The sequence below is a fragment of the Salvelinus alpinus genome, chromosome 2 (genome assembly GCF_045679555.1).
Source record: "Salvelinus alpinus chromosome 2, SLU_Salpinus.1, whole genome shotgun sequence".
NCBI classification, from domain to species: domain Eukaryota; kingdom Metazoa; phylum Chordata; class Actinopteri; order Salmoniformes; family Salmonidae; genus Salvelinus; species Salvelinus alpinus.
The window spans coordinates 49,807,621-49,831,256 of NC_092087.1; the positions used below are offsets into that span (position 1 = coordinate 49,807,621).

The 23,636-nt window shown below is 44.1% G+C and overlaps 1 protein-coding gene across 5 annotated transcripts in view; it reads left to right on the forward strand.

Moving 5' to 3' along the window:
* Positions 1–23,636, forward strand: part of wnk2 (WNK lysine deficient protein kinase 2) — a 66,586-nt gene that overhangs the window by 18,404 nt on the left and 24,546 nt on the right. For all 5 annotated transcript variants that reach the window (XM_071383425.1, XM_071383389.1, XM_071383398.1 and 2 more), the window contains exons 7-11: positions 1,996–2,124; positions 4,198–4,321; positions 10,217–10,527; positions 12,347–12,526; positions 17,490–17,642. In XM_071383425.1, the coding sequence (XP_071239526.1) occupies positions 1,996–2,124; positions 4,198–4,321; positions 10,217–10,527; positions 12,347–12,526; positions 17,490–17,642 (897 nt within the window). The remainder of the gene's footprint in view (positions 1–1,995; positions 2,125–4,197; positions 4,322–10,216; positions 10,528–12,346; positions 12,527–17,489; positions 17,643–23,636) is intronic.

The following is a 23,636-nucleotide window of genomic DNA, read 5'->3' on the forward strand; positions in this document are numbered from 1 at the left end:
AAATCTCCACAAGCCAGTCCTGATATAATTACCCATCATGTAATCAGTAAATTCGAATTGGTCTTGTGGTCGGGCCAGTATCATCCAGAAAGGTATTGATTTAAACCAGTCAGTCTGGTAGACCCTGCGGCCCATCAGAGAGCTGTGGGCTAAGGAGGGGCAAGCTTTCATCTCGTTGGGTGACTGTGATACAAAGATAGGGACAACTGATGTCCCTGAAGTGCTGTCCGATCAATTCAAATTTCCACGTTAGCTCTTATGCGTCCCTGTTTGGTGATAACACCTCTGCTTTGCTGTCCTGTCTACTGTAGATGGAGTCACGGTTCTTTGTGATAACCTCTGTCCTTCCTTGTTCTGTCCTGTCTGCACTGTCCTGTCTACTGTACTGTAGATGGAGTCAGGGTTCTTAGTGATAACCTTTATCCTTTCCTGCTCTGTCTGCACTGTCCTGTTTGCACTGTCCTGTCCTGTCCTGTCCTGTCTACTGTTGATGGAGTCAGGGTTCTTAGTGATGACCTCTATCCTGTCTGCACTGTCCTGTTCTGTCCAGTCTGCCTTAGGTGACGTCAGGGCTCCTCCTGGTTTGTTTAGCGATGACAAAGACAATCTACTGAAAGACCCTAAACTGTAGGAAAGATTAATAGAGAAATGCCTAACGCTCTGAGCTTTCTTGACCAATCACATTGACATTGTCATGCTGTATCACACGGTTGCTAGGCCATTCGTCACACACTCCCTTCTAGAAAGTCAGGGTATGAGTAGAGAAACGTCTTTTTTTTACTCGAAAGCATGTCATGTCACGATTTCAAAGCAGTAAAATATTACGGAGAACTTAATAATCTCACATCTCGGAAAAGATCTGTAATATTGTGCGTCTTGTTCATGTAATTCATGCTATTTTTGGGATGTTGAGTTAGTGCCCAATTGACTCCCATTCACTCCTTGAAGGAGTGCACTCCTTGACCCAGAATGCACTGCACTGCTAATTGAAAAGAACTGGATTAGCATCTCATCCTTAGAGTATTTCTGAGGATAACCTCTTTGCTGTCGGTGGAGTCAGGCTTCTTCCGGGTTTGTTTATGCTGAATTCATAAAAAGTGGGAAACTCTGAAAATACTACTTGGAAATTTAGAGCAAAGAGTTGTGTGCATTCACGTGCTTTCAACTAATTGAGAACGCCAATTGGTTAATGGCAAACAAGCTGCAGCAATCATAAAGTTAAAGTACCGATCATGCTCGTAAGCAAATTATAGTGGTCAAAAACCATATGAATAGTTTTTTATAAATAATTTTTTTTTGTAGCGTTTATCTGCCGGAAATTCTGTTATCGAGGTCATTTTAAGTTTCAAGTTTTATTAGCCGGATGTATGGGATACACATGTTATACACCGTCCAACGAAATGCTTACTTGCAGGTTCCTTCTTGACAATGCAACAGCAATAAGAAATAATACAATCTAAGAAGCATATAAGTAGCATACATTTTATAGTCTAATATTTACACATGTTTTGGGGATGAGGCGATTGGGGGCAAGTTTTTAAACATTGCGGCATTTAGCAGTCATAATGGTAGCAGCAGTTGTGATGTGTGTGTAGCATGAATGTACATTTGTGCGTGGGGGTGTGTGTGTGTGTGTGCTAAGGTGCGGAGAATCAGAGCAGGTGGTCAGTCCAGTTCAAGTGTTCAGCAGTCTGATGGATTGTAGACACCAACAGGATCAGAGACCGTTTCTATCAGACCTCATGCTCCGATACCATCTCCCCGACGGTAAGGGAGTGAACAACTCGTGGCTGGGGTGTGTGCGGTGTCATTTCCTTAGTATGTGACATCAGAGTTGTGACATCAGCATGCGCGAGAAGTCGGAGAGAGACGATGGACATGTTTCCCACTAGTAATTACCAGTTGGAGGGGCGTTCAAGTGGATTTTCCCCAGTCGTATGCTGGTATTTACGAGATGTTATGAACGCAGCATTGGTAATAACCTCTCTGTTATAGGTAGATTCAGGCTTCTTCCTGGACAGCGATGTGAAGATTGTAGGAAAGTCCATCAAGGATCGAGTGGCTCTCATCAAATGGAGGAGGGAGCGAACCGTCCCTGCAGTCGAGACCCAGACCCTGCTACAGGTTTGTGCTTTTTAGGGGTTCACAGCAAAGCTTTTGTTATTCTCTGAATTGTAATTGTTTTCTTGACATGGTCAAATAACTTAAGCATAGATTGGTAACTTTCTTTCTAATTTGGCACACAGAAACTAGAGGCCATGAGTGACTTGGTCAAAAAAAGAATGGCACCAACTGGCCTATAGGTAACATTTTTACAAGCAGTCTCACTTAAACCTTCATATCTGCCCTGTTTGACTTAGAGACTTGAAACGTTGTATGTAGGTGTCTTTCCTCATGCTGAAATAATTTGCCTCAAGGACGCATAAGGTCCATCAGGATAGATTTTCCTCCATCTTGGACATTTTGGAAAACATTTGAAAAGCGTATTCTCATGTACCGTAAGTCCAAATAACACCACATTCGACCATATGTGGGAACTCCTTCAAGACTGTTAGAAAAGCATTCCTCATGAAGCTGGTTGAGAGAATGCCAAGAGTGTGCAAAGCTGTCATCAAGGCAAAGGGTGACTACTTTGAAGAATATACTACATGATTCCATATGTGTTATTTCATAGTTTTGATGTCTTCACTATTACTCTACAATGTAGAAAATAGTAAAAATAAAGAAAAACCCTTGAATGAGTAGGTGTCCAAACTTTTGACTTACTCATATTTATATATAAACTCAATACATTAAGTAATGACTTTAAGAGTGATAACCTGCTGCTTTCAAAGATAACCAACCTAAAGCCAACCTAAAGCACTAGAACAAACTTCACTTGCATTCTTGATTTAACAAAAGGAAGATAGGAAGATAGTTGAGGGTGCTTGCTTTGTTATCCAACTGATCTTTTGTCCTTTCTGTCATCCTCTGAAACCCGTTCATTGCTGTTCCCAGCTATATTTGTCGTTGTTGTTGGTGTTTAAATTGTCCCTTTATTTGGTCACCAAACCTTTCTGAGTCAAGATCACTTTCGGAGTCAAAATGCAAGCTGAGATGTCCCACTCAGATATTTTTTAAAACATGTAAGCCTATGCAACATTAACCTAATAAAAACAGATCTGTAGGAATGAGGTTTGTGCAGTAGGCCTAATACATTATCGCAGCATATTGGCTATGCTTGGCCTGCCAATATTGTTCTTCTCGGACCATATTATATTTAAGAACTCAAGCTATGATAACAAAATAGATCAGTTGTTGTATACTTGTGAGGCACAAAGAGCATACATTTGAATAATTCTCTTTTTTATTTTACTGGACTGATGGTACCTGAATCTGATGGTAGGTCTCAGCGGAGAGAAGGGAGAGAGCGGCATTGGGTCTGCCTCTCACTCCCCCTGCTCTCTACTTTTCTCCGGTGAGACTTACCATAGGGGACATCGTCTTCCACCTGATGGAGAAACTTGAGTCGTACCTCATTATTTCTGCCTCAAATTCATGTTGTTCCTACGGCCAGAGAAAGTTAAATATTCCTTGATTAACAAATAGACACGACGAGCCGCTAATAATAAAAACACAGGCCTATCGATACACTTAGCTACTCATTCATCGCAGCTAAGGTGCTGGTTGTACCGCGACTGTAAGTGAGAAGCGCGTTTAATGTTTTGTAAAAGTGTTGGAATAAAAACAGTGTTGACAGTTCTGAATAAAAACTTAAACATGAATTCACTCATAAAAACATCAGCTATTTGCTGTATTCTTTGACAGTGTCGCTCTAGTCATGGTTTCAAAAGTTGTGAAATCTCACGTAGGCTAGTATCAAACTTTGCTGTGGGTTAGGAAGCTGCAGGCATGGTGATTTAAGCGATCTGATTGGCCTGCGCAGTAGGCACACTTGATTTAGCTTTTCGGGTCTAGCGGGTAGGCAGAGTTTGTCCCTTCAGACCAATGAAATGGTTCAAAATGGAAACACTTTGCCTACGAAGTGCACCTACCGCCAAACAGTGCAAGACAAATGTCGTTGGCTTTTCTACAGACATTTTTGGTGATCAACTAGGAATAATTTGAAGACCGAGTGGTTGGTGACCACTGGTCTATCTGAATCAATGTTTCATGTTATTGTTGACCGAATCTGTACATTAAACAACTCTGCTGCAGGTGCCCAGCATGGGGGTACCACGACAGGGGGCGCAACTGGCCCCAACAGAGCCAGAGGAGGCAGAAGCCGACCAGCCCCTTACCCTGATCTGCAGCCTGCCCGCCCACGCCACCTCGACCACATGTAAGAACCTGACTGCAGCCTCTAAACACAAAGAGAGAGACCGAGGCAAACAAACAAACAAACAAACAACAAACAAACACATAGATGAATGTGTATATAAGAAAACTTTAAGTAATTGAAACGCACACACACACACAGGCAGATCACCTTGTCTTGAGGAAGGGCCGATCAGTTCAAGGGCCGATCAGTTCAACGTAATCAAATCAAATCAAATTGTATTTGTCACATGCGCCGAATACAACAGGTGTTGACCTTATCTTACAGTGAAATGCTTACTTACGAGCCCTTAAACAACAATGCTTTAAGAAGTTAAGAAAAAACAAGTGTTAAATAGAAAATTAAAATGAATAAATAATTAAAGAGCAGCAGTAAAATAACAATAGCGAGGCTATATAGAGGGGGTACCGGTACAGAGTCAATGTGTGGGGGCACCGGTTAGTCGAGGTAATTGAGGTAATATGTACATGTACAGTCGTGGCCAAAAGTTTTGAGAATGACACAAATATTAATTTTCACAAAGTCTGCTGCCTCAGTTTGTATGATGGCAATGTGCATATACTCCAGAATCTTATGAAGAGTGATCAGATGAATTGCAATTAATTGCAAAGTCCCTCTTTGCCATGCAAATGATCTGAATTCCCCCAAAAACATTTCCACTGCATTTCAGCCCTGCCACAAAAGGAACAGCTGGCATCATGTCAGTGATTCTCTCGTTAACACAGGTATGAGTGTTGACGAGTACAAGGCTGGAGATCACTCTGTCATGCTGATTGAGTTCGAATAACAGACTGGAAGTTTCAAAAGGAGGGTGGTGCTTGGAATCATTGTTCTTCCTCTGTCAATCATGGTTACCTGCAAGGAAACACATGCTGTCATCATTGCTTTGCACAAAAAGGGCTTCACAGGCAAGGATATAGCTGTCAGTAAGATTGCACCTAAATCAACCATTTATCGGATCATCAAGAACTTCAAGGAGAGCGGTTCAATTGTTGTGAAGAAGGCTTCAGGGCGCCCAATAAAGTCCAGCAAGCGCCAGGACCGTCTCCTAAAGTTGATTCAGCTGCGGGATCGGGGCACCACCAGTACAAAGCTTGCTCAGGAATGGCAGCAGGCAGGTGTGAGTGCATCTGCACGCACAGTGAGGCGAAGACCTTTGGAGGATGGCCTGGTGTCAAGAAGGGCAGCAAAGAAGCCACTTCTCTCCAGGAAAAACATCAGGGACAGACTGATACTCTGCAAAAGGTACAGGGATTGGACTGCTGAGGACTGGGGTAGTCATTTTCTCTGATGGATCCCCTTTCCGTTTGTTTGGGGCATCCGGAAAAGCTTGTCCGGAGAAGACAAGGTGAGCACTACCATTTGTCCTGTGTCATACCAACAGTAAAGCATCATGAGACCATTCATGTGTGGGGTTGCTTCTCAGCCAAGGGAGTGGGCTCACTCACAATTTTGCCTAAGAACACAGCCATGAATAAAGAATGGTATCAACACATCCTCCGAGAGCAACTTCTCCCAACCATCCAGGAACAGTTTGGTGACGAACAATGCCTTTTCCAGCATGATGGAGCACCTTGCCATGAGGCAAAAATGATAACTAAGTGGCTCGGGGAACAAAACATCGATATTTTGGGTCCATGGCCAGGAAACTCCCCAGACCTTAATCCCATTGAGAACTTGTGGTCATTCCTTAAAAGAGGCGGGTGGACAAACAAAAACCCACAAATTCTGACAAACTCCAAGCATTGATTATGCAAGAATGGGCTGCCATCAGTCAGGATGTGGCCCAAAAGTTAATTGACAGCATGCCAGGGCGGATTGCAGAGGTCTTGAAAAAGAAGGGTCAACACTGCAAATATTGACTCTTTGCATCAACTTCATGTAATTGTCAATAAAAGCCTTTGACACTTATGGAATGCTTGTAATTATACTTCAGTATTCCATAGTAACATCTGACAAAAATATCTAAAGACACTGAGGCAGCAGACTTTGTGAAAATTAATATTTGTGTCATTCTCAAAACTTTTGGCCACGAATGTAGGTAGAGTTAAAGTGACTATGCATAGATAATAAATAGAGAGTAGCAGCAGCGTAAAAAAGGGGTCTGGGTAGGCGTTTGGTTAGCTGTTCAGGAGTCTTATGGTTTGGGGGTAGAAGCTGTTAAGAAGCCTTTTGGACCTAGACTTGGTGCTCCAGTATCGCTTGCCGTGAGGTAGCAGAGAGAAGAGTCTATGACTAGGGTGGCTGGAGTCTTTGACAATTTTTAGTGCCTTCCTCTGACACCGCCTGGTATAGAGGTCCTGGATGGCATGAAGCTTGGCCCCAGTGAAGTACTGGGCCGTACGCTCTATCCTCTGTAGTGCCTTGCGGTCGGAGGCTGAGCAGTTGCCATACCAGGCAGTGATGCAACCAGTCAGGATGCTCTCGATGGTGCAGCTGTAGAACCTTTTGAGGATCTAAGGACCCATGCCAAATCTTTTCAGGATAGGTTTTGTTGTGCCCTCTTGATGACTGTCTTAGTGTGTTTTGTTGGTGATGTGGACACCAAGGAACTTGAAACTCTCAACCTGCTCCACTACAGCCCCATCGATGAGATTGGGGGTGTGCTCGTTCCTCCTTTTCCTTTAGTCCACAATCATCTCCTTTGTCTTGATCACGTTGAGGGAGAGGTTGTTGTCCTGGCACCACACGGCCAGGTCAAATCAAATCAAATGTATTTATAAAGCCCTTCTTACATCAGCTGATGTCACAAAGGGCTGTACAAAAACCCCGCCTAAAACCCCAAACAGAAAGCAGTGCAGGTGTAGAAGCACGGTGGTCAGGAAAAACTCCCTAGAAAGGTCTCTGACCTCCTCCTGATAGGCTGTCTCATCGTTGTCAGTGATCAGGCCTACCACTGTTGTCATCTACAAACTTGATGATGGTGTTGGAGTTGTGCCTGGTCATGCAGTCATGAGTGAACAAGGAGTACAGGAGGGGACTGAGCACGCACCAACGAGGGGCCCCTATGTTGATGATCAGCGTGGCAGATGTTTTGTAACCTACCCTTACCACCTGGGGGCGGCCCGTCAGGAAGTCCAGAATCCAGTTGCAGAGGGATGTGTTTAGTCCCAGGGTCCTTAGCTTAGTGATTAGCTTTGAGGGCACTATGGTGTTGAACGCTAAGCTGTAGTCAATGAATAGCATTCTCACATAAGTGTTCCTTTTGTCCAGGTGGGAAAGGGCAGTGTTGCATGCAATAGAGATTGCATCATCTGTGGATCTGTTTGGGTGGTATGCAAATTGAGGTGGGTCTAAGGTTTCTGGGATAATGGTGTTGATGTGAGCCATGACCGGCATTTCAAAGCATTTCATGACTGGAGACGTGAGTGCTATGGGTCGGTTGTCATTTAGGCAGGTTACCTTAGTGTTCTTGGGCACAGGGATAGGGACTATGGTGGTCTGCTTGAAACATGTTGGTATTCCAGACTCAGTCAGGGACAGGTTGAAAATCTCAGTGAAGACACTTGCCAGATGGTCAGCGCATGTTTGGAGTACACGTCCTTGTAATCCGTCTGGCCCTGCGGCCTTGTGAATGTTGACCTGTTTAAAGGTCTTACTCACATTGGCTACGTAGAGCATTATCACACAGTTGTTCGGAACAACTGATGCTCTGATGCATGTTTCAGTGTTACTTGCCTCGAAGCGAGCATGGAAGTAATTTAGCTCGTCTGGTAGGCTCGTGTCACTGGGCAGCTTGCGTCTTTGCTTCCATTTACATTTACATTTTAGTCATTTAGCAGACGCTCTTATCCAGAGCGACTTACAGTAGAGTGCATACATTTGATTACATTTTACATTTCATTACATTTTACATTTCATTACCTTTTTTACATACTGAGACAAGGATATCCCTACCGGCCAAACCCTCCCTAACCCTCCCTAACCCGGACGACGCTATGCCAATTGTGCGTCGCCCCACGGACCTCCCGGTTGCGGCCGGCTGCGACAGAGCCTGGGCGCGAACCCAGCCCAGCCTGGGCGCGAACCCAGAGACTCTGGTGGCGCAGCTAGCACTGCGATGCAGTGCCCTAGACCACTGCGTCATCTCTTCCCTTTGTAGTCTGTAGTAGTTTGCAAGCCCTGCCACATGCGAGGAGCGTCGGAGCCGGTGTAGTACGATTAGATTGTAGTCCTGTATTTACGCTTTGCCTGTTGATGGTTTGTCGGAGGTTATAGCGGGATTTATTATAAGCTTCCAGGTTAGAGTCCCGCTCCTTGAAAGCGGCAGCTCTACCCTTTAGCTCAGTGCGGATGTTGCCTGTAATCCATGGCTTCTGGTTTGGGTATGTAGGTATGGTCACTGTGGGAACGACGTCATCAATACACTTATTGATGAAGCCTGTTACTGATGTGGTGTACTCCTCAATGCCATCGGAAGAATCATGGAACATATTCCAGTCTGTGCTAGCAAAACAGTCCTGTAGCTTAGCATCTGCTTCATCTGACCACTTTCTTATTGACCGAGTCACTGGTGCTTCCTGCATTAGTTTTTGCTTTGAAGCAAGAATCAGGAGGATAGAATTATGGTACGATTTGCCAAATGGAGGGCCAGGGAGAGCTTTGTACGTGTCTCTGTGTGTGGAGTAAAGGTGGTCTAGAGTTGTTTTCCCTCTGGTTGCATATTTAACATGCTGGTAGAAATGAGGTAAAATGGATTTAAGTTTCCCTGCATTAAAGTCCCTGGCCACTAGGAGCGCCGCCTCCGGATAAGCTTTTTTCTGTTTGCTAATGGCCGTATACAGCTCATTGAGTGCGGTCTTAGTGCTAGCATCGGTTTGTGGTGGTAAATAGATAGCTATGAAGAATAGAGAGGAAAATTATCTTGGTAAATAGTGTGGTATACAGCTTATCATGAGATACTCTACCTCAGGCGAGCAAAACCTCGAGACTTCCTTAGATTTCATGCACCAGCTGTTGTTTACAAATATACATAGACCACCACTCCTTGTCTTACCAGAGGCCGCTGTTCTATCCTGCCGAAAAAGCTTGAAACCCGCCAGATGTATGTTATTCATGCCGTCGTTTTGCCACGACTCGGTGAAACATAAGATTTTACGTTTTTTTATTTTCCTGTTGGTAAGATATACGTGATTGTAGTTCATATATTTTATATTCCATTGATTGTACGTTGGTTAATAGTACCGATGGTAAAGGGAGATTACCCGCTCCCCGCCAGATCCTTACAAGGCACCCGTACCTTCGTCCCCGATATCTCAGTCTCTTTCTCCTGCGTATGACGGGGATGTGGGCCTTGTCGGGCGTCTGAAAGAAATCCTTCCCATCCGACTCATTAAAGAGAAAGTGTTCCTCCAGTACGGGTTGAGTAATCGCTGTCCTGATACCTAGAAGCTCTTTTCAGTCATAAGACACGGTGGCAGAAACATTATATAGAAAAAAGGTTACAAATAACGAAAAAACACACACATTAGCACAATTGGTTAGGGGATTGTAAAACGCCAGCCATCTCCTCCATCGCCATTATCTAATCCAGATGGGGGAAAAACTCCACAGGGCTTATAGATGACGGGTAGATAGATAGATGGAGAGAGAGAGAGATGCAGGGAGAGAGAGAGAGAGATGCAGGGAGAGAGAGAGAGAGATGCAGGGAGAGTAAGAGAGATGCAGGGAGAGTAAGAGATATGCAGGGAGAGAGAGAGATGCAGGGAGAGAGAGAGAGATGCAGGGAGAGAGAGAGAGATGCAGGGTGTGACTCAACTCTGAGTCATCGCCCAGCTTTTGAATTCGAATGACAGTTCATCTCTCCATCCCTCTGTTTCTTTCTTAATCTCTCTCTTTCTCTCCGTCTCCCTCCAGGTTGACATAATGTTTTCTCCCCTCTGTTTCCTGTTATTATAGCTGATGGTGCAGTGGGCCTTATGGTGCTGTCAAATGTTAAAAACGGTCAGCCCAGTGCACCATACCAGTCCATCCCAGAGCCCATCTCTACACCCCAGGTGGTCTACAGCCCCCCTGTGCAGCCCCAGGCCCAGCTGCACCAGGGAGCCTACCAGAAGTCCACTGCACAGCCTCCCCAAGTGGCCTACCCCTTAGCTACTACCACACAGCTTCATCAGGTACCCTACCAGCAAGCCACCACTCAGCTGCACCACGGGGCCTACCAGCAACCTAAAGCACAGCTTCACCAGGGGGACTACCAGTCTCCACCTGTAAGTTTTCTCATACAAAATTCCCCATTGCCTCTAACTCAAATTACAAAACTCATTATTCTAAACGTATTCTCACTGCAAGTCTCAGACATTCCCTTTTTATGTCTCTTTAGCTCCTTGTTAACGTTTTCTTTTCGGTATTATCTGTCTTTAGTAAAGACAAACTGAACTAAAATCTGTTTTCTTTTGTCCTGTCGATGCCACCTGAGCAGCGACACTTCAGTGAGCCCTTTGCATTCCAGAATGCTCTTCGCTCCCCAGAGATGACAGGAGAGTTCTTGGTTGGTTGTGGGACCAATGAGAGTACAGTGTGTTGTGGTGGGAGCAATCTGTGCGCTAGACGTGGAAGCACCTCCTTGATTGACATGTGCAGGACCCACTCCCTCCCTAAGCCTCTGTGCCGTTCTCCCTGCCACCTCTGTCCCAAACGAGACAAGGTCACACATCGGAGCCCGGAGGGTAACAGAAACTCAGAGGAGCACGCAGCAGCCACGGTCCCCCCTTTAGACTCTCCTCCCCCTCAGTATTCTGTCCTCTCCCCTCACCTGTCCCAGCACCATCAGTGTTCCTACCATGACTCAATCAATCAATCAGTCAATCCCCCACATCCTGCCATCCTGGTTACAAATCCTGTACGACGCTCCTCAGACCTCCCTCTACCCCACTCCCGCAGGGCCTGTGTGAGTTTTGACCTTCTACTAAGAACTAGGATGGAGGCTGGGGGGTCTCTAGGCCACCTTTACACGCCTCCCCTCCCTCCCTCCCCCCAGCGCTCATCAGTACACACCCCCTCCCTAGTCTCCCCCCAGCTTCTCTCACTGCTCAATCGCCCTCTAATCACCTCCCCCCTGTCGGCTCCTCCATCTCCCTCACATCTTTCCCCGCCTCCTTCCCTATTGGTCCGCTCCTCCAGTGGAGATCTCTCCCTGCTCGACCACTGTCTCAGCCACATCGTCAGTCGCAGGAGAAGCTCCCCAACACCCCTACACGCCCCGTACCGGCCCAGCCAAAGCTATGGAGAGGCTAGGGTTCGCGGGACCAGCTCCCCTACTTCCCCAGACAGCGGGGCCTATTGGCCCAGCCAAAGCCAGCCCACCTCTCCAGTGCCTGAGCATTCTGACCAAGGCCTGGGTTTGGAAAAGTCCCTGCTTCTATCACCAAATGGTTCAATGGTAGGTCAGGGATACTACCGGCTTGATTGAACTTTGACCCTTCTGAGCCATTGCCGTAGCAACACCACACTTAGCTGCAGCACCTCAGCTTTCTCTTAGCCTCGCAAGCTGCCAGATCCCGCGAGCTTCGCTTTCTGTCCCTCCCATGATGACCAAGTGCAACATTACTTCCCAATCCCAAATCAACCCCTAGGGATGCAACATTTCCGGTAACTCCCAAATTTCCCAGGCTTTCCATACGTCCTCATTGGAGGATTTTCTGCTTATTCCCTCCTGAAAAATCTTCCTACTGGGATTTCTGGAAAACCTAGGAGTTTTGGGAAAGTTACTGTAATTTCCTGACCATAACACCGACCCTCAAGCGCAACAGTGATGTTCTATCTGCCTCTGTTCACTCCTCAGCATATAAACACCACATGACTCGATTACTACTTCTTCTTTGGGATGATGGATCAGCTGTGTAGATTCCCTTACTATTGCAGCAGCCATTCCTCAATTACTTTTATCCGGCAGTTTCCAGCAACAATATCAACCCTGCTCAACAATGATTCGTCCCCTCTTTGCTCCTGTGAAGAAAAATGATGATTCTATATGATGTGTTCTTGATAATCTTTGTCATAAACTGCATTTTCCCCTGTGTGTTCCAGCCCAGTGCAGGGTGGATCCAGGCCCAGGCCCAGGCTCAGCCAGCCTCTGCTCCAGCCACCCCAGGGCCTCCGATACATCAGAACGGCCCCACGGCCCCACAGAGCTTCCCAGCTGCTGCCCCTCTCACCATTGTACAGGCACAGGCGCAGCCTGCTGTTACAGCCCAGCCTAGCCACGAGGTAAGGATCTGTTCTGAATCTAACACTTGGGTGTTAAGATGGCGTCGTTGTACATGCCCGTAACCAATTGTGCTATTTTGTTCGTTTTTTGTTTGTTTTGTTTTGTTTTGTACATACTGTTGCTGCTACCGTCTCTTATGACCGAAAATAACATCAGAACTGGGATTACTCACTGGAAAAAGCTTTTTCCTTTAACGAGTCCGACGAGAAAGATATACTGCTCTCCCGGGAACAGGCCCAGATCCCCGTCATTTGCAAGAAGAAAAGACGGAGGAAAAGAGGACGCAGATCGGGCTGCCTTTTGAGAATCCGTAGGCGAGCGAGTAAACTCCCACTGCCAACAGTTCTACTTGCAATCATTGGAAAATAATATTGATGACTTACGATTATCCTACCAACAGGCTATTAAGAACTGTAATATCTTATGTTTCACCGAGTCGCGGCTCAACCACTCAACCAACTCTATAAGGCCATAAGCAAACAAGAAAATGCTCACCCAGATGCAGCGCTCCTAGTTGCCGGGGACTTTAATGCATGCAAACTTAAATCAGTTTTACCAAATTTTTACCAGCATGTCACATGCCTTTACTCCACACATAGAGATGCATACAAAGCTCTCCCCTGCCCTCCATTTGGCTCCTGATTCCTGCTTACAAGCAAAAACTAAAGCAGGAAGTACCAGTGAATCGCTCAATACGGAAGTGGTCAGATGACGCGGATGCTACGCTACAGGACTGTTTTGCTACCACAGACTGGAATATGTTCCGGGATTCATCCAATGGCATTGAGGAGTATACCACCTCAGTTATCGGCTTCATCAATAAGTGCATCGACGACGTTGTCCCCACAGTGACCGTACGTACATATCCCAACCAGAAGCCATGGATTACAGGCAACATTTGTATCAAGCTAAAGGCTAGAGCTGCCGCTTTCAAGGAGCGGGATACTAATCCGGACGCCTTTAAGAAATCCTGCTATGCCCTCAGACGAACCATCAAACAAGCAAAGCATCAATACAGGATTAAGATTGAATCCTACTACACTGGCTCTGACGCTCGTCGGATGTGGCAGGGCTTGAAAAATATTACGGACTACAAAGGGAAACCCAGACGCGAGCTGCCCAGTGACGCGAGCCTATCAGACGAGCTAAATGTCTTTTATGCTCGCTTCGAGGCAAGCAACACTGAAGCATGCACGAGAGCACCAGATGTTCTGGATGACTGTGTGATAACGTTCTCGGTAGTCGATGTGAGCAGGACCTTTAAACAGGTCAACATTCACAAGGCCACAGGGCCAGATGGATTACCAGGACGTGTACTCAACGCACGCGCTGACCAACTGGAAAGTGTCTTCATTGACATTTTCAACCTCTCCCTGACTGAGTCTGTAATACCTACATGTTTCAAGCAGACCAAAGGAAGTGAAGGTAACCTGCCTAAAGGATTTCCGCCCCGTAGCACTCACAACGGTAGCCATGAAGTGCTTTGAAAGGCTGGTTAGGGCTCACATCAACAGCATCCTCCGGATACCCTAGACCCACTCCAATTCGCATAACGCCCCAACAGATTCACAGATGACGCAATCTCAATCATACTGCGCTTTCCCACCTGGACAAAAGGAACACCTATGTGAGAATGCTGTTCATTGACTACAGCTCAGCATTCAACACCATAGTGCCCACGAAGCTCATCACTCAGCTAAGGACCCTGGGACTAAACACCTCCCTCTGCAACTGGATCCTGTACTCCCTGTTCGCCCACGACTGCGTGGCCAAACACGACTCCAACACCATCATTAAGTTTGCTGACGATACAACAGTGGTAGGCCTGATCACTGACAACGATGAGACAGCCTATAGGGAGGAGGTCAGAGAACTGGCAGCTTGGTGCCAGCACAACAACCTCTCCCTCAATGTGAGCAAGACAAAGGAGCTGATCGTGAACTACAGGAAAAGGTGGGCCGAACAGGCCCCCATTAACATCAATGGGGCTGTAGTGGAGCGGGTCGAGAGTTTCAAGTTCCTTGGTGTCCACATGACCAACGATCTTTCATGGTCCAAACTAGAGGTCGACCGATTATGATTTTTCAACGCCGATACCGATACAGATTATTGGAGGACAAAAAAAGCGGATACCGATTAATCAGGCGATTTAAAATAAAAAATATATAAAAAGTATTTAAATATATACAGTGGGGCAAAAAAGTATTTAGTCAGCCACCAATTGTGCAAGTTCTCCCACTTAAAAAGATGAGAGAGGCCTGTAATTTTCATCATAGGTACACTTCAACTATGACAGACAAAATGAGAAAAACAAATCGAGAAAATCACATTGTAGGATTTTTAATGAATTTATTTGCAAATTATGGTGGAAAATAAGTATTTGGTCACCTACAAACAAGCAAGATTTCTGGCTCTCACAGACCTGTAACTTGTTCTTTAAGAGGCTCTTCTGTCCTCCACTCGTTACCTGTATTAATGGCACCTGTTTGAACTTGTTATCAGTATAAAAGACACCTGTCCACAACCTCAAACAGTTACACTCCAAACTCCACTATGGCCAAGACCAACGAGCTGTCAAAGGACACCAGAAACAAAATTGTAGACCTGCACCATATATATATCTTACACACACACACATTTTTGTAATAATGACAATTGCAACAATACTGAATGAACAATGAACACTTTTATTTTAACTTAATATAATACATAAATAAAATACATTTAGTCTCAAATAACATGAGAACATATGTTAAAACGAACCACCAGCTTTCATGGGTTTTCAATATTCCCAGTTAAGAAGTTTTAGGGAGAGTGCAGAAAGCAGAGCTTGTCTGCATGGTCCCCTGTCAGTTTGCTCCTCCGCGAAACACAGACCTTAATTTGAAGTAGATAAAGACATTCTCTATGGAAGACATGAACGGTAAAATAACGGAGGAACCCAATTTCAAGTTCAGCCGCAAGTTATTACAGGAATTAAAACGCGTCGACTATTTCTCTCTAAACCATATACCTTTGACTAATCCGGAAACTATCACCTCGAAAACAAAACGTTTATTCTGTTCCGTATTTTATCTAACGGGTGGCATCCATGAGTCTAAATATTCCTGTTACATTGCACAACCTTCAATGTTATGTCATAATTACGTAAAATTCTGGCAAATTAGTTCACAAAGAGCCAGGCGGCCCAAACTGTTGCATATACCCTGACTCTGCGTGCAATGAACGCAAGAGAAATGACACAATTTCACCTAGTTAATATTGCCTGCTAACCTGGATTTCTGTTAGCTAAATATGCAGGTTTAAAAATATATACTTGTGTATTGATTTTAAGAAAGGCGTTGATGTTTATGGTTAAGTACACATTGGAGCAATGACAGTCATTGATTGATTGTTTTTATAAGATAAGTTTAATGCTAGCTAGCAACTTAACTTCGCTTACTGCATTCGCGTAACAGGCAGGCTCCTCGTGGAGTGCAATGTAATCAGGTGTTAGAGTATTGAACTAGTTAACTGTAAGGTTGCAAGATTGGATCCCCCGAGCTGACAAGGTTAAAAATCTGTCGTTCTGCCTCGGTTCCTGCCGTCATTGAAAATAAGAATGTGTTCTTAACTGACTTGCCTAGTTAAATAAAGATTAAATAAAGGTGTAATTTAAAAAATAAAAAAAATCGGCGCCCAAAAATAACGATTTCCGATTGTTATGAAAACTTGAAATCGGCCCTAATTAATCGGCCATTCAGATTAATCGGTCGACCTCTAGTCCAAACACACCAAGACAGTCTTGAAGAGGGCACGATGAAACCTTTTCCCCTTCAGTAGACTGAAAATATTTAGTATGTGTCCCCAGATCCTCCAAAAGTTCTTCAGCTGTGCCATCGAGAGCATCTTGACCGGTTGCATCACCGCCTGGTATGGCAACTGCTCGCCATCTGACTGTAAGGCGCTATAGAGGGTATTGCGTATGGCCCAGTACATCACCAAGGCCAAGCTTCCTGCAATCCAGAACCTGTATAATAGGCAGTGTCAGAAGAAAGCCCATAAAATTGTCAGAGACTCCAGCCACCCGTCATAGACTGTTTTCTCTGCTACCTCACAGCACGCGGTACCGGAGCGCCAAGTCTAGGACCAAAAGGCTCCTTAACAGCTTCTACCCCCAAGCCATCAGACTGCTGAGTAATTAATCAAATGGCCACTGGACTATTACATTGACCCCCCCAATTTGTTCTGTACACTGCTGCTACTCGCTGTTTATTATCTATACGTAGCCACTTCACCTGACCCCTACCTGCATGTACAAATTACCTCAACTAACCTGAACCCCCGCACACTGACTCGGTACCGGTAACCCCTGTATATATCCTCGTAATTGTTATGTTATTGTGTTACTTTTATTGTTTTTTACTTTAGTTTATTTGGTAAATATTTTCTTAACTCTTCTTGAACTGCACTGTTGGTTAATTAAGGGCTTGTAAGTAAGCATTTCACGGTAAGGTTTACACTTGTTGTATTCGGTGCATGTGACAAATAAAGTTTGATTTGACTTTTTGATTTAAATGTGAGTGTAAATATGACATGTGCTAGTTTGTTGGACTCTCATTGACAAAATCCTGACCGTCCAGTCAGATGCTGTCTGTCCCCAGGCTTCTGTTTAATAAGCAGAGATGATAGTGGCTGTGATTTTTGTTGTTCTCAGCTGTGTGTGTGTGTGTCTATGTGTGAGCCCAGAGCTTTGTGTATGTTTATGTGTGTGTCCCCAGTCAGACGCTGTGACCGAGGGTGTGTGTTCCAGTCAGATAGACTGTTTGGCAACTAGGTGACTGGACAGGCAGAGTGTATGAGAGGCACTATATTATGTTTGTGGAACAGGACAGATATAGATGTTCAATTAACTTATGATTTTTACTCACCCTGCCTGTCCTCCTCTCTCTCTCTCTCTCTCTCTCTCTCTCCCTACCACAGTTGTCTGCCAGCCAGCCTCTTCCTCAGCAGTGCTCTGACATCACCATCAGTCTTGCCCAATCAGCTGCCTGCCTGGGCAGCAATGCTTCTACCCCTCTACAGCAGCCTTCCCAGGCCACGCCCCCTCTCCAGCCACTGCAGATCAGCACACAGGTGGGCAGTAGATTTGTTAGATTCTTCTGGGATTTCATTAGAATCTCTTTAAGACCTTGTTCAGACTAAGTCCTTAAACATTTAAGTACAATTTATAATACAATCACATGTTCACATAGAACACACTGTTACAAACAACAGACGTAATACATTGACAGGTAAGAAAAACATAATGTATACAAAGTTAATATATGTAAAAAAAAAAAATCCTGATGATAAGTACTCTGACAGTTTGAAAAGATAGCTTGGTTCCTTCATCTGCCCTAGTCCTGCACAACCTTCCAAATGATTATGTTCAACTGGTTCTAAACTATTGTTTGAATTTATATTTTGAAAAGGAAAAGGTGCAACACTCGCTCACCATAAAATGATGATTATTATTATTTATTTTTTCAAGGTTAAAAGATTAACGTTTCGGCCTGCAATGGCCTTCGTCAGAATCAGAATATATATTGAAAGGTTTCTAGTATGCTCAGATAAATTATTCCAATTCTTCATTGCTCTGAAACAAAACGTTAATTTGCCAGTATACCTTCTCTGCCGGGATAACACATAGATGGTGGACAATCTATTCCTAGAATTGACTTACCAACTGAACTCTGCTGTGAATGCAGTTCGGCCATTTTTAAATGGTGTACTCTGAAACAAAATAAGCATTTCTTTTTATTTTGTATTATCTTACTGATTGATGACCACCCAAGAGCATTGTGCATAACTACAACAAAGGAATCGTATCCCCACCTCAGAACTTGCTGCTTTCTTCTTTGCATTCTGCAGCCTCCTAATGTCACTTGCTGTTGCATTTCCCCACACCACAGAACAGTAGATCACCTGACTCTCAATATTAATGCTTGGGTTGTTTGCTTAAGAATCTTTCCCTGTAAATATTTTTGCTATCCTTCTGACCATGCATGCAGTTCTAATTCTTTTCTTACATAGATTACTTATTTGAGACAACAATGACAAGCAGTTGTCTAGCTGTACCCCTAGTCGTTTGGTTTCCACCTCCTTAAGTTGTACTCCCGCCATGCTTAATCGCATCCCATTTGGTGTCTGCTTTTTCCAGACCAACATAACAATTGGTTTTCTTAGCGTTCATAACACGTTTGTTCCCGGCAGACCCACTCCTTGTATTTCCCTGACCTACTTGTAGAGCTCTCTGTACATGTTGAACAGATTGTCTTGATGTGTAGATTGTAGTATAATCTGCAAATATAGTACCTTGAGTTTCAGGTACGGACACAGCTTCGCATGCTTCAGTACATTTGGAAATTGTCCCTTTTCCAGTGACCAATTAGATATGTATTTCAGTGGAGCTGCAATCTGGGGAGCAGCATAGCGAAGTGTAAAATTGTCTAAGATCATAACCTGTAGATTTACCATTGGGTAATGACTTCAATAGGTTTAACACCTCTACTGACACCAGCAGTTTTTTAGCTCATGATATGATCATCATTTCATTGGACAATAGCTTGTTTGGAAGAATGGATGTTTACTTGATCTCTCAGTAAATCTGTTTTCTTTGTAAAAAAAATAAATGTTTTTTACATCAGCAAAATGATTGGCAATGTCAGCTGCTTTTGTTATTGTTCTCTCGCCAACCTCCACAGTAGATGAGCGTAATGAGAGAAATGCTGGTCCATTACCCCCAGTGAGAAATTCAATAAAAACATTCTGTAGCCTGATTTAAATCGTCCTCCAGATGCAGTGGCTTTAGAACCTATTCATACCCCTTGACTTATTCCAAATTGTGTTGTTACAGCCTGAATTCAAAATGGATTAAATATACATTTTCCCCACCCATCTATACAGAATACCCCAAAAATGACAAAGTCCAAACAATATATATAATGAAATACAGAAATATCTCATGTACATAAGCATTCACAACCCTGAGTCAGTACTTTGTAGAAGCACCTTTGGTGGCGATTACAGCTTTGAGTCGTCTTGGTTATGTCTATCAGCTTTGCGTATCTGGATTTGGGGATTTTCTCCCGTTCTTTCTTGCAGGTTTTCTCAAGCTCTGTTAAGTTAGATTAGGAGCAGCGTTCAACAGCAATCTTCAAGTCTTCCCACAGTTTTTCAATGGGATTGAAGTCTGGGCTTTGGCTGGGCCACTCAAGGACTTTCACATTCTTGTTCCAGCGATGCTTTGGCTGTATGCTTGGGGTCATTGTCCTTTTGGAACGTGAATCTTCACCCCAGTCTGAGGTTGTTTGTGCCCTGAAGCAGGTTCTAATTTGCCTGTATTGGTCTCCATTCATTGTCCCCTCTATCCTTACCAGTCTCCCAGTCCCTGCCACTGAAAAGCATCCCCATTTCATGATGCTTCACCACCACGCTTCACAGTAGGGATGGTGTTAGACGGATGATGGGCTGTGCCTGGTTTTCTCCAGACATAGCGCTTTGCATTCAAGCCAAAGAGTTCCGTTTTTGTCTCATCAGACCACAGAATCGTTTGCCTTATTATCTCAGAGTCTTTCACATGCCTTTTTGCAAACTTCAGGCATGCTGTCATGTGACTTTTTCTCAGGAATGGCTTCCGTCTGGCCACTCTCCCATAAAGCCCAAATTGGTGAAGTGCTGTATTGACCATTGTCCTTCCAGCAGGTTCTCCCATCTCAGCCAAGGAACTCTGTAGTTCTGCCAGAGTGGTCATTGGGTTCTTGAACACTTCCCTCACCAAGGTCCTTCTTGCCCAGTTGCTCAGTTTGGTCAGGTGTGTTTCTTTCTAAGTCATGGCCAAGCAATTAAATTGTCCACAGGTAGACACCAATCAAGTTGTAATGACATCTCAAAGATGATAAAAGCAAATTGGATGCACCTGAGCTCAGTTTGGAATTTCATAGCATAGGGGTGTTTATACTTAGAGTACCAGTCAAAAGTTTGGAGACACATATTAATTCCAGGGTTTTTCTTTATTTTTACTGTTTTCTACATTGTAGAATAGTAGTGAAACATCCAAACTATGAGAACACATAAGGAATCATGCAGTAACAAAAAACGTGTTAAATCAAATCAAAATATATTTTACATTTGAGGTTCTTCAAAGTAGCCACCCTTTGCCTTGATGACAGCTTTGCACACTTTTGGCATTCTCTCAACCAGCTTCATGAGGTAGTCACCTGGAATGCATTTCAATTAACAGGTGTGCCTTGTTAAAAGTTAATTTGTGGTATTTCTTTCTTTCTTAATGTGTTTGAGCCAATTTGTTCTGTTGTGACAAGGTAGGGGGTATACAGAAGATGGCCCTATTTGGTAAAAGAACAAGTCCATATTATGGCAAGAACAGCTCAAATTAGCAGAGAAACGACAGTCCATCATTACTTTATGACCTGAAGGTCAGTCAATCTGGAAAATTTCAAGAACTTTGAAAGTTTCTTCAAGTGCAGTCGCAAAAACCATCAAGCGCTACAATAAAACTGGCTCTCATGAGGACTGCCACAGGAAAGGAAGACCCAGAGTTACCTCTGCTGCAGAGGATAATAAGTTCATTAGAGTTACCAGACTCTGCAGCCCAAATAAATGCTTCACCGAGTTCAAGTAACAGGCACATCTCAACATCAACTGTTCAGAGGAGACTGCTGCATGGTCGATTTGCTGCAAAGAAACAACTACTAAAGCACACCAATAAGAAGAAGAGACTTGCTTGGGCCAATAAACGTGAGCAATGGACATTAGACTGGTGGAAATCTGTCCTATGGTCTGATGAGTCCAAATTAGAGATTTTTGGAGACGCAGGGTAGGTGAACGGATGATCTCCACAAGTGTTATTCCCACCGTGAAGTATGGAGGAGGTTTGATGGTGTGGGGGTGCTTTGCTGGTGACACTGTCTGTGATTTATTTAGAATTCATGGCACACTTAACCAGCATGGCTACCACAGCATTCTGCAGCGATACGCCATTCCATCTGGTTTGTGGGACTATCATTTGTTTTTCAACAGGACAATGACCCAACCCACCTCCAGGCTGTGTAAGGGCTATTTGACCAAGAAGGAGAGTGATGGAGTGCTGCATCAGATGACCTGGCCTCCACAATCACCTGACCTCAACCCAATTGAAATGGTTTGGAATGAGTTGTACTGCAGAGTGAAGGAAAAGCAGCCAACAAGTGCTCTGCGTATGTGGGAACTCCAAGACGGTTGGAAAAGCATTAGAGGTGAAGTTGGTTGAGAGAATGCCAAGAGTGTGCAAAGCTGTCATCAAGGCAAAGGGTGGCTATTTTGAAGAATATAAAATATATTTTGATTTGGTTAACACTTTTTTTGGTTTCTGCATGATTCCTAATGTGTTATTTCATGGTTTTGATGTCTTCAATGGCCTCTGAAGCATCCAGTGTGTTTGCAGGCAGAGTAAAGAAAATAAACAAAACAACGGATGCATCTTTCCTGGAACTATACAGGCTGTCAGTAGATACACCCAATACAAAAATGTAATTAAACGATTGTGTACTCCTGGCAGTTATATTTAACTCTTTGCCACAAACAATTCACTTTAGATTGCACTACCTGCTCACAGAGGGGTTGTTTCTCCATAATGTGTAGATTCTCGCTTGACAGACTCATGGCGTTTATGCAAAACAGATCTATCATGTATATTTGATCATAACTGTAGAGGCACAATCCATAAGCAAGTAATACGTAATGAGAGTAACCAGTAAGAAAAGTGCCCTGGAGGACTGACAGCTAAGGAACCGGGTGCACTCAATGGTGAAAATCAAACAACTTGTTTTGTTTGTTTTTGTTTTGTTTCTGGTCGATTGTGTTTGTACTTTGTTTTGCTACCGCTGGGGACACATCATTTATGGATTGGGCCTTTAAGTAATGGATAAAGATCAGGAGTTGTGTTCACTCCTAATCTAAACTGATATCTTTGGAGAAACATAGAGATTAAAGCTGTGTGTTTATTACGTTCTCATTATGTTGCTCTGTTTATTTAGCTATTTCCATTTTTAATTTTTTTTGCACTACCCTGTCATGCCAACAGGTTGGAGGGGGAGTGTCGCTGCACAGCTATTTTCAGATCTCTCCAGAGATGGTCGATCAGGTTCAAGTCCAGGCTCTGGCTGAGCCACTCAAGGACATTCAGAAACTTGTCCCGAAGCCACGCCTGCGTTGTCTTGGCTGTGTGCTTAGGGTGTTTCTCCTGTTGGAAGGTGACCCTTCGCCCCAGTCTGAGCGCTCTGGAGCAGTTTTCCATCAAGGATCTCTCTGTACTTTGCTCCGTTCATCTTTTCCTCAGTCCTGACTAGTCTCCCAGTCCCTGCCGCTGAAAAACATCCCCACAGCATGATGCTGCCACCACCATGCTTCACCATAGGGATGGTGCCAGATTTCCTCCAGACTTGTCACCTGGCATTCAGGCCAAAGAGTTCAATCTTGGTTTCATCAGACCATGGTCTGAGAGTCCTTTAGGTGCCTTTTGGCAAACTGCAAGTGGGCTGTCATGTGCCTTTTACTGAGGAATGGCTTCTGTCTGGCCACTCTACCATAAAGGCCTGATTGGTGGAGTGCTGCAGAGATGGTTGTCCTTCTGGAAGGTTATCAGAGTGACAATCGGGTTCTTGGTCACCTCCCTGACCAAGACCCTCTTCACCGACTCCAATCAAGTTGTAGAAACATCTCAAGGAGTCTCATAGCAAAGGGTCTGAATACTTATGTAATAAGATATCTGTTTTTTTTTATATTTTTAATACATTTGCAAAAATGTCTAAAAAACTGTTTTTGCTTTAGAATTGTGGGGTATTGTGTGTAGACTGATGAGGATGTGTATGTATTTAATACATTTTAGAACAAGGTTGTAACATAACATTTACTTAACATTTACTTTCCTAATGCACTGTAAGCTGGCTTTACAAAACCTTCCAAATACGTTGGCTTTACATTTTGACTATGTTGGAATATGGATAGTAACTGTAGCACAGCACATAACATACGTTTGGATAAACAAGTAGGTTGTACTGTGTCTTTAGCAGCAGTGGCAAAGAAGGTTCT